The 11,945-nt window shown below is 31.4% G+C and overlaps 1 protein-coding gene across 1 annotated transcript; it reads right to left on the bottom strand.

Moving 5' to 3' along the window:
- Window positions 1–499: 499 nt before the first annotated feature.
- Window positions 500–1,774, bottom strand: LOC146939777 ((S)-8-oxocitronellyl enol synthase CYC2-like). The gene is made up of 2 exons (XM_085753280.1): window positions 1,536–1,774; window positions 500–1,452 (listed from the first exon to the last, which is right to left on the bottom strand). Exons 1-2 carry the CDS (start codon window positions 1,572–1,574, stop codon window positions 1,024–1,026), a joined length of 468 nt encoding a protein of 155 aa, XP_085609406.1. The 5' UTR covers window positions 1,575–1,774; the 3' UTR covers window positions 500–1,023.
- Between the last annotated feature and the right edge of the window lie 10,171 nt (window positions 1,775–11,945).

Genomic DNA, 11,945 nt, shown 5'->3' with positions numbered 1-11,945 from the left:
GTGACATCGTGGTTGGCTAATGTCACCAACCACAATGTCACCCAAGTATTATCCATACTAAACGCATTTAGTCTAAATTTAGATCAACTTTACGTGCTTGTTTTTGTTTATATAAAAATAAGAAGGGAATGCTAACCGGTCCCGGGACACTAATTAAAAATACTAAAAAAGAAAATTATATAGTATTTGTTGTATTAAAATTGTGCAATCAATCCATAAAAAATTAAAAAGTTTTCTTTCCATGAAAAAAAAAGTTAAAAAGTTTTCTTTCCCTTTTTAATAATAATTTCCTTTTTTTTATCTTTAATCAATGCCCCGGAAACACTAGGTAGTAGCATAACCCAAATCAAAATTCTCCAATCATCAACTAATTTTTATACGATACTATCAGTGTAAAATATATGCATGGATGGATCCATTAAATTGTAAGTTTATGTGCTTTGAAATTGATTCTAACCGTAATAAATTCTCCCTAAAAAAACTATAACAAATTTGATCATTCTAATCTCAATAATAAATATATATTATTTTTAAATAAAAATAAACTCCTATATAATAACGCCAATATTTTGAAATCGCACTCGATCATCATTACAAGTAAAACTTTATTAAAGAAAAATACACTCCTATACATCTTCTATTTAATAAAATGAAATAGGCTTAATTGCAATTTTGGCCCCCTAACTTTCCAAAAGTTGCGGTTATAGCCCCCTAACTAATTTAAATACAAAACGGCCCCTTAAGTATTGAATCTTTGTCAGTTTTGGCCCCCTGATCCATTTTTGACTTAGTCGTTGATGACGTGGCACCCAAACCCCTTATGTTTGGTGCCACATGGATATTATTTTTATTTTTTTATTTTTAAATCTTGCATGCTTTTTTAAATTGGGAGGAAATTGAAAAAATAGAACAAATTAAAAAAAAATGGAAAAAGAAAAAGAAACATCAACAAAGTAACCCCTTTCTTCTTCTTCTTCTTCCTATCGGAAAATTCCCCAAAACCCTTTCGAATTCAACTCCGATCTATCCATGGCCGACGAAGCTAAAGCCAAAGGCAACGCTGCATTCTCCTCCGGCGATTTCGCAACCGCCATCCGTCACTCCTCCGGTGAGGACATTTTTGAGCATAGCGCCATCGATTTCACAGTTTTCAGCTTCTCTGGGACGGCTGGCCCAACAGACGTAGAAGACATGTGTGACGTCGGTGAGGATGGAGAGTTTGGTGGTGGCGTCGTTTGGATCGGTTATGTCGTATTGGATGTATTCCACAGGGTGATCTGCATTCCAAGAAGGTCGTGGACGGCGAGCAACGCCGTAAACCTTCCATCTACCGCCTGGTGTGTCTGCTTGAGGTAGAATTTCAGCGAGGCTGTTGCCGACGATGCCGGTTACGCCGACAACTAAAGCTACGTTCTGGAAGCTTCTTGGTGCTTCATCTTCATCCAGTTTCTTCTGCAAAGTAATAACAGAAAATCAATATCAATAAATGAAACTAGAAAAAAGAAGAAGAAGAAGGGGAAATTGAGATAGTATACCTTGGCAGCACCAATAGCACCAGACCACCACCAGCTCATAGTTGAGATTCAGAGAAAAAAACATAGATAAGAAAGTGACAAAGAATTACACTGACGCTTTAATCCGTTTGGTGATGCTTTTTCTGGACCGGAGATGTGGGCCGATGGAGGTCGCTGATGAGGAGAAGGAAGTGAAGCAGAGGAAGGCTGAGGTGCAGAAGGGGTTTGGGTCAATGGAGGTCGCTGCTGAACTTGATGTCTTTTTCTTTTTCCTTTTTTTTTTTTAATTTGTTCTATTTTTTTTAATTTCCTCCCAATTTAAAAAAGCCTGCAAGATTTAAAAATAAAAAAATAAAAGTAACATCCATGTGGCACCAAACATAAGGGGTTTGGGTGCCACGTCATCAACGACTAAGTCAAAAATGGATCAGGGGGCCAAAACTGACAAAGATTCAATACTTAAGGGGCCGTTTTGTATTTAAATTAGTTAGATGGCTGTAACCGCAACTTTTGAAAAGTTAGGGGGCCAAAATTGCAATTAAGCCACTGAAATATGTAAATTTTTTTATTTATAACAATGTCAGGATAGTGTATGAAAAATTCAAAATCTAGAAGAAATGGGTCTCGTTCAACTTAAAGGCTTTGGTTAAGCAGCGCAAGACTTTACACGTACGTGTTTTTTCTTTTGGTGGTGTACACGTACGTGTTTTCTGAATTAGAGGAGAAATTTCTCGCAACACATCTTCAATTTTGTGCCGGAACTTTCAATTCAACTCTTTCGTGTACACGGTAGGCATTAGCCTTTAATATTCCAATTAGTCTCTTCTCTTTTATATTTCTTCTGCCTCATAAAACCCAAGCTCCACATCATGCAAATACACTCTCGTTATAACTTAAAAATTTCAAATATCATTTTCTTTCTACTTTGTTTGAATTACTCACCCATGCCCATGTTTTTTTTTTTTATATTGACTAATAATTTGAAACAATAAGAGTAACAATTGGTATTAATAGTGATATTGCAATTTACAAGTATAACGTCACTCAACCATCTCCCACCAAGACTGGAAGGAACGACACACGTACCTCAACAAAACAACCATGAGTTAGAGATTCTTTCACGATACAAAGTACCTTATGGTCTTCAACTCAACAATATATGAATATATGTAGTTGTAGCAACATACACCTAAATGTGTATTTATCAACTTTTTAGTAATAACTTGTTAAAACACTCGTACATAAAAATTAGTAGGTGTGTTCTAGCAAATCACACACACACACACACACACACACATATGTCATCTCCGTCACTTATTCTAAGATATTTGAGAATTTTTTCCTCCTTTTTTGTTAAGACCGCTTTGGTATTTTTATAAAGCGGGCGTGTAACAAAGCGCTGCTAAGCATTTTTGAATGACAAAATTATGGGTAATAGTCATTTTTCGATCTTGAATTTGTAACAATTAGTCACATTAATGTATCAAAATTATAAAATAGTTCATGAATCCTGATGTTAAAATGCTTCCGTTAACACCATGACATTAGAGCTCTTGGAGGGTCGAAATGTGGCGGGTTAACGCGTGGAGGGTTAAACAAAGGGAGTACACATGAAAGATGTAAACATTTCTTAATTGGAAATAGGAGTGTTTGTTTTCATCAGAGATTCGTATAACTAACGAAATGCAACATCATGAATTATTTTGTAATTTCGCAACATTGAAGGACTATTGTGATTACTCGTTACACATTCGAGGATGAAAATGTCTATCTACCCCAAAATTAATCATTGTAAATATAACATTCATCGACTTAGAAGATATAACATTGTTAGTTTTAAAGAGATCTAACATAGTTATACATGACCGTTTGTTGTTATGTAAGTACAAACACATTTCTAGTAAAAAAAAAAAAAGAAGGACATACCCATTTAACACCCTCACAAGAAAATAATTGGTTCAAAACTTAGACATGCAATAATCGTATGAAACTTTTTACTGTAAAAAAAATTACCATTTATTTAGGTCCCACAATGTTTGAGGGAGAGTTCATACATGAACACACACACTTCTATGTAGGTGTTTGGAATTACGTCAAGTATGCACTAAATGTACCGTATAATTGAAGCTCCAATTGGTAGCTTCACTCTAATCGTGCATTTAATTGGTTCTAAACGCGGAAACTAACGCACAATATTTCTTTTAAAAAATAAGGGTTAAATATATTTTTGGTCCCTTTAAATATGTCAACTTTTCGTTTTAGTCCCTCTAAAATTTTCCTTCAACATTTAGTCCTTATAAAATTTTCATTCACTACTTTTGGTTCCTATTTTTAATTTAATTTTTGTATTTTTTAATGAAATTGTGCAGAAATGTGTAAAATATTCTAAAATAATTTCCTAAAAAAAATTAGAATTTTTTAACAAAACACAAATTAAATATGAATTTTTAACCGTAAAAAATATAAAAATTCATATTAAATTCATGTTTTGTTAAAAAATTCTGAATTTTTTTTTGGAGTGATTCTTATAATATTTTAAATTTTTCTCAAAAATTTTATTAAATAATATGAATTCCACATATGAGTTTACTTTAAAAGAGGGATCAAAAGTGAAGATTGAAAATTTTATAGGTACTAAAAGTTGAAGGAAAATTTTAGAAGGACTAAAACGAAAAGTTGACATATTTATAGGGACCAAAAACATATTTAACCCAAAAAATAATGAGCGAGTGTTGTTACTACCAACAAATGGTTGATTTAGGCAAAAGATTATACTCTTACAATGTACGATGATTTGAAATTCAAATTCGATTGAAATCTGATATGTTAAATTCAATTCTCGATAGAAAGAGAGATTACTGTTTCGAGTCCCACATCGGATAAGAAATGACCTGACAATTTGTTTATAAGTGGGGGGCATTCTTCACATCACAAGTCGATTTTGTGGGGTTGTATTAAACACAACCACCATTTATAAGAATTACTTTTTTGACTGGAATTTCATGGTTTTTGTGGGATTGAGAACTAGGACTTTTATGGTGCGACTAACGTCCTCAAAACCGCTTCAAACAAAGTAGTAAAACATGTTTTAATAGTAAAACATGTTTTAAAAATCAACATATTTTTCTACCATGTACATTTGACATTTTTGACTTCTTAACAAGAGTGGCTTCTTTTGAGAAATTGATTACACAATTTCTGATACAAAAACTATTATATTTGCTTCTTTAACCAGTGCCCCGGATGCACCTTTTAACATTTCCCTTTATCTTTTATACAAAATTCAAAGCCCCATGCATAACCGTATCGTATCTGTTAGATCTATAAATAAATATTACGTCTGGGAAGATTATTTTTGCTACTCAAAGAAGTTTAACAATGCAGTTTGTTGTTGTTCCTTCATGAATAAATAAAACTTTAGAATATATGAAAACTATGAAGAAAAAAGTCTGTTACCCGAGTTTGGGACACACAGATCCAACCATATACGTGTCCATCTGGTCAGAACCCTCCCTATGGTACTTCTGAAACTCTGAAAAACAGTACAGATGACGTGACCGGAGGCTCTTGCCACGTGGTTCAGTCAGCGCTTGCATATGTTATTCACAATCTGAATTTTTCAGTATTTTCACCAAAACCAGCCACATTGATTCATGGCGTACAAAATTTCTGGGAATTTACGCTAATGAATAAGGGAAGAACGGATGATTTAAGATTATCAAACCTTGAAGATACGTCATTATATAACAATTCAATTTTAATAAATTAATTTAGTATAAGTAACTTTAGGTGTTTAACAATGAAAACTATAACTTCCTTAAAAAAAAAAAAAAATGAAAACTATAACTATTTTGTCTCTTTTTAAATATTTTTTGAACATTTGTTATTTTCTCGTATCTAACTTTTTTATTAACATGAGTAGAAAACTTTTCTCGTATCTAACTTTTTGTTAAAATTCATTGTCATGTTAAAATATACGAGGTTCTTTTTACGAATTTGGTGAAACTCAAATGCAATAAAGAGAACATGCTAACATTGATACGTTAACAACTCTTAAAAGACATTATATACATATAAAAAAATAAATTAAACCTTATTCATTACTATATAATTATAATGATCATTCCGTTTTATTCTCATGTGTCTGGATATGGCTCTAATGAATCACTATATCGTGCCCGTTTGGTTCAGCTTTGAATAGAATTGATTCTGATAGAATTGATTCTGACAGAATTGATTCTGACAGAATTGATTTATGTTTGGATACAATTATGTAGAATTGATTAAACAAAATGATTTATGTTTGGATGCAATTATGTAGAATTGCTTTTGAATGTATAATTACTAAAATAGACATAGCTAAAGGAGAATTGATAAAGAATGAGAATTGATAAAGGGCAATAAAGTAAAATAACATGTTGTAATAATAAAATATACAAACCTATACACGTTGTTCAAGGAGAATTGATTCTAGAAAAGCTAGAAGCTAGGATTTGTAGCTTCATGGAGAATTGCTTTTAGAGGATAAAAGCAATTCTGAAAAGCTGAACCAAACACGTTGTTTTTGGCTAGAATTGCTTTTGGCACTGTAGAGAATTGATTTTGGGCTAGAATTGCTTCTCAGAAGCCAAACCAACCAGGCCCATCATCTTTTAATTCATTGTCATACTTTCGGTGAGCTATATGACAACATGACAAAACTTGGATTAGTGTGCATTCAATGGATTATTTTATTCAGTTTGTTTACTCTTTGGGAGGCTTTAAACTCGGTCAATTGTTCTTGCAACTTATTAGGCCTTGTAGTGTTTGGGTGATATGGAATGAAAAGAATCACAAACTGTTCTTTAATAATGTTAAATCAATTATGCAGCTTCTGGACAAAAATCAAATTTACTTCTTTATAGTGGCTGAAGGCTAAAAATATATGTTTTCCTTTTGGTTACCATATGTGGTGGCAACAACCTCTTGCCTGTTTGGGCATTGGTTGACAGTCTTTTGTATTTGTTCATGATAATTTGTTTATGCACATCTTATACTAGAGAGTAGATCTTTCCCTTTGTGGTAACATATCTGATTTTTGTTTGTTAAAAAAATTATTATGATCGTAATTGACAAAAAATAATATATTTGTGAGCAAAACATAAATTGTAGAATTTCGTCGAAATCATGTATATTTTATCCCATATGTTAGAAACTGACAAAAGTACAATTAAAATATTTCAAAACAAGTATTCCGTCTATATGCAATAGCCAGCAAATTTAAAATTATTTTTAATAAATTATTGTCTGATGCTAGCTAATTCTATATCTTATATGCAATAGCCAGCAAATTTAAAATTATTTTTAATAAATTATTGTCTGATGCTAGCTAATTCTATATCTTCTCCCCCATTATGATCAGAAAAACATGGTAATTTCTAAGTTCGGTGGTATGGGAACTTCTTCATGAGAATAGAAGAGTAATTAGAAAAATAAAATTTATATTAAGTTAAATATATAATTAAAATAGTTTTTTTAAGGAAAAATATATAGTTAAAATAGTTAATTTTACTTATATTTAAACCATTAACATGGCTATTCTTTTGCTTATAGTGAAAGTGTACCTTGTTAGCTTTTGAGAATGAAATATTGAAATAGGTGAATGAATATTACAATTATACCTATTTAAGAGTACTTGGATAAAATGGTAAATAATCTCTTTTAATTTAATCAAAAAAATTGGGTTTGAATTCAACTCTGAAAATGCATCAATGTTAAATCTTTTGAAGAAGAATTTTGTCATCTACTGTTTTCCTACTCGTTTTGATGAATTAGTCTTTAAAGTTGCATGCAGTGATACACGTTTCACACAAAACAATATTATAACTACATGTTTGTCCCATGTAACTTGAATGACTAAAGCTTATGCGAACATTTGATATGCTATGGTGCAAGTCCAGACTTGCAATATTCCCTCCCTCAAGTACGCCAAACCACCTTTTGAGGTCACTTTTTAAGATTTTGGTGGGTCAAAGGCGAACCTATAATTTGAACCTAATTAGTATATAAAAAATTTGAATTTTCAAAGCATAAAAATAATTTGCTTGAAGATGATAATTTTTATTACGTTACAAAATAATCTAATAAAAACATCGCAGATCATACAATAAACATTGATTTTATTTTATTTAGGCCAAATACCATTTTTTATCCTTTAAGTTTGAGGAAAATATTAGGTTAGTATAAGTTTTTTAAGTTTCAAATAAGTCCTTTAAGTTGTTAATTTGATGCATCTGTTTGAAGTTTTTTAAGTTTTTAAGTTTAAAATAGGTCTTTAAAAAGGTAACAATGTATTAAATTAAAGGCTTAATTGCACTTTTGGCCCTTTATCTTTCCAAAACTTGCGGTTACAGCCCCCCAACTAATTTAAATACAAAACAGCCCCCTAAGTATTGAATCTTTGGCAGTTTTGGCCCCCCAAGGCCAAAAAAAAATAAAAAAAATGACACGTGGCACCTCATTTAGGGTGCCACGTCAGCGTTGGGGGCCAAAACTGCCAAAGATTCAATACTTAGAGGGCTATTTTGTATTTAAATTAGTTAGGGGGCTGTAACCGCAAGTTTTGGAAAGACAGGGGGCCAAAAGTGCAATTAAGCCTAAATTAAAACTTGAAGTACCTATTTGAAACTTAAAAAACTTAAAGAACTAACTCGGTATTTTTGTCAAACTTAAAGGACAAAAAAATGCATTTGGCCTTTTATTTAATATCCAAATGTTCATTCATACTCCCTCCATTCCAAAATATAAGCAAAAATGGGTCAACATAAGTCGATATGTGTGATACAAAATTTGGACTAAGTACATTAACTTTTATTGACCAATTTTTGCTTCTATTCTATGGACCAATTTTTGCTTCTATTCTATGATCATTTTTAAATGCGAAATCACTAATAATTACAACACATTTAATTTTGATAAAAGAGTACTATTTACATCAACATCTGACACCTCACTTTAGAATTTAAGTATTGTGTCCTCGTGAGCTTAGTTCAGTTGGTAGGAACAGTGTATAATATATACATGCAAGGTCCGGGGTTCAAACCCCGGCCACCACCAAAAGAATTTAAGTATCGTTTCTTGTTTTAAGCTTAATGGAGCCTTTTTTCTCTATTTATTTTAAGGCCCAAATTTTAAACTTGTTTTTTGGGCCTAGGACGGTAGTCCTCTTCGCTTTGTCTCAGATACGACCATGCTTTTGATATTTTGGGATCTTGGTCTCGATTCCCAAGTAATATGGAACTTTAAGGTATACCAGAACATGGATGTGCTTGAGTGTGATTCAGAACATTGATGGCAAGGATCCTTTATATATAACACTCACACTCTTCAATCAAATGTGACATCTTTTATGAATGACAAAGTGAACTTCAAATGACGCCAAAGTGAACTTCAGAAGGTGATGTGACATACTTGAGGTTGAAATAGAAACAAATAATTTCAGAAATATATATAGCTTCACCTTTAGCTCTAAATTTTGTAGATACGATCGTATTTCTAGAATACATGTCCGCGATTATCTATGAAATATCTCATACCTAATTGACAAAATAGTTTTGAAAAAATACAATAAAATTCATATGTTTTTTGAATATGTATAATCGGTATATACCCGATATTCGCCTCTTCAAATTTAGAGTATTCGGACTTCAAAGATTCTCAACATATATCCAATAATATATATATATTAATTGATCCTATATATAGTATGGTAGTATGTCCTATATTAAGAACAGTCATCGTAATTTGAATTTATGGCTACCAAGGACGTATAATAAACCTCCTTCTCTGTTTCTAGAGGCGTTGCATGGGAAGCCAGCTATTTGCAGACGTTTTCAAGTGGCAAAGTTTGCATATCAATCTCTCAATTCTCAACACAAGTCATGTGTTTCATTAATTTTTTTTTATGCAGAACACCTTTTTTTTATGCAGTCATCAAAGATATTTATACACACAATAGTATTTAATTAATTAATACAGCTAGCAAAGACAAATGAAAAGAAAAGGACAAAAAAATCTGATATGTCTATCAAATTAATTAACACGATACAATACATATATTATTCATGGTACTACATGCAATTTGAAGTACACACCCACTTGAAAATTGAAAGTAAGTATGGCAATGTGATGAATAGGTAGCATTGGAAAACTGCAGAAAAAAATACGTGGCATAGTTATTAGCTAAAAGTTTGATTCTGCATGACACGCGCAATGCATGCCATAGATAGATTTTGTGCTGTTTTCTGCAACAAAAATATATTGAGATTCAGTAGTAACCGTTCTATGAATCAAGTCAAACTTCAGCATATGGCAAGTCCACCACTATGCACCAAATTCATTCATCACTTACTCACTTTACTTCACAGACGCGTGCTTGCTTCCTGAATAAAGTAAGCATATATACTCAAAAATATCATGCAAAACCACTTACTATAAACAACAAAAACCAGGTTTCTATGCCTTGTGCCTTTTGTCAACAAAATTTATTTTGGAGACAAAATATTTTTAAGGAAATTCTACGGTGCAGTCACCCAAATGACTTTTCCAATAAAGTCAAAATTTTTAAATCAGTTTATTCAAAAACCGGCTTTAAAAGTTTAAATATAATAATGGAATTTATTAAAGGACCAACATGGAAATGTATTTTACAACCCTTTATATTATGTCCAAATTATCAAGATATTACACTAGTTAAAGCACAAATTAGATGGTGTGATACAACGGCTGAATATTTTTTAGACAAATATTTATATGAAAGCCATGAAAATGAAGATCATTTTTTATATAATGAATATAAAGGATTAGCTCAAGATTTAAGGAATAAACTTAAAGAATTAGCTAGATGAGTGAAGAAAATAATACACTCACAACCAGAGTTAAAACTTTGCTTGACGAAACCAAGAAATTAAATGAGAGATTTGAAAGACAAATTTCTTTTCTTGAAACCTTACCTCAAATCTATAAACAAAATAATTTGTTTACGAAAGATTATGAGCAAGGATTAGAAAGACCCCATGAAACTTGGGTAAATACGGAAAAAGATTTTCCGTGTTACAATAAAAATGAGAATCATAAACATCCTCATATATATCATTCTTTTAATCCTCAGTTAAACAATATTACTGATATGATTAATTATCTAATAAAAAATTGTTGTAATCAACGTCTTTCTCTTCAAAAAGGGGGGAAGAATAAGGAAAAGATTGAAGAAACAGAAAAACCATTGTTTAGAAGCCAAAGTCTTCGAATAACATCACCAAACAGAGATCAAAAGGATTTTAGTAAATCATTAAGTTCTCGAACTATATTTGAAGATGATGCTTCACCCTCATTCGAACCTCCTAGAAAGGATTTCGAAATCAATAAAGAAAGTGAGCTGAAAAAGCTACAAGATTCTATAAAAACCTTATCAATACAGGTTAATAACATAAATCAAAAACTATAATTAAATATGCCTGGTTTAACTCTTAAATCGGAATTAATACTGTTTAAAACTAGGTTGCAACACTTAGTAAGTGATATAGAATGGTATTATGATTTAATAACATTCAAACAAATAGTTTATAGAGCCCAAACTTTAATGAGATCTCATATAGATTTAATTGAAAATTTGGTAGAAGAAATGCAAGAAAATCTCACAGAGATTCAAATAAAAAGAGCAAAAATTCTTTTAGAACCTTTTTGGGGATTAGAAAGAATTGAACAACTTATAATCGAAGCTCGAGAAAAAGATAAAGCTCGAGAAAATTCCACTGGCAATTCTGCCGAAAATCTATAATGCCTGGACTAGGTCTTATAACAGAATTAAGACTCTTCAAGAAAAGGCTAGAAGACATAATCTCTGAAATAGAATTGTATTATGAAAGAATTGTTTTTAAACAAACTCTTTACAATTCTAGAGAATTTGTTATATATCATATAGAATATATTGAAGATCTATTAAGAGATACAGAAGATTTAGAAAATCTTACTCAGATACAAAAACAAAGAGCTAAAACACTCTTAAAACCTTTTCAAGGGTTATTTAAAATCGAACAAATGTTAAAAGAAGTTCGTGAAAATTCCGCTGAAAACTTTACTCCAAACCTGGTATCAGAGCAGGAAACACAATCCTAAGGGATAAACATGAAAATAAAAATAAAAAAGAAATTAAAAAATATTTTTTATATAAAACAAAAGCTTTTTAAAATCGTTTTTCCAAATAACCGATTTAAAAAGACATCCACGTGGCACTCTCCCATTAAGCCACATAAGCAACTTTTTCAAAAAAGTCACAAAAGTAACTTCACCATAGAAGCCCCCATATTTTTATTGTTTCCTAGAATCCATAATGTCGTGTCATAACATAACATATGCATACATTGACTGGTTTCAAAGCCGCCCTTGGTTTTG

This window comes from Medicago sativa, chromosome 3 (genome assembly GCF_051527215.1).
Source record: "Medicago sativa cultivar Bolivia chromosome 3, Bolivia_mono, whole genome shotgun sequence".
NCBI classification, from domain to species: domain Eukaryota; kingdom Viridiplantae; phylum Streptophyta; class Magnoliopsida; order Fabales; family Fabaceae; genus Medicago; species Medicago sativa.
Note: the sequence above shows the minus strand (reverse complement) of the source record. Positions and strands in the feature narration are given on the sequence as shown.

What these genes read in the sequence shown, in the direction of transcription:
- LOC146939777 (XM_085753280.1), bottom strand. Translation starts at nt 1,574, where the DNA reads ATGAGCTGGTGGTGGTCTGGTGCTATTGGTGCTGCCAAG. An exon ending in GTGCTATTGGTGCTGCCAAG is followed by an intron (nt 1,453 to 1,535) that starts GTATACTATCTC and finishes ATTACTTTGCAG; the next exon opens with AAGAAACTGGATGAAGATGA.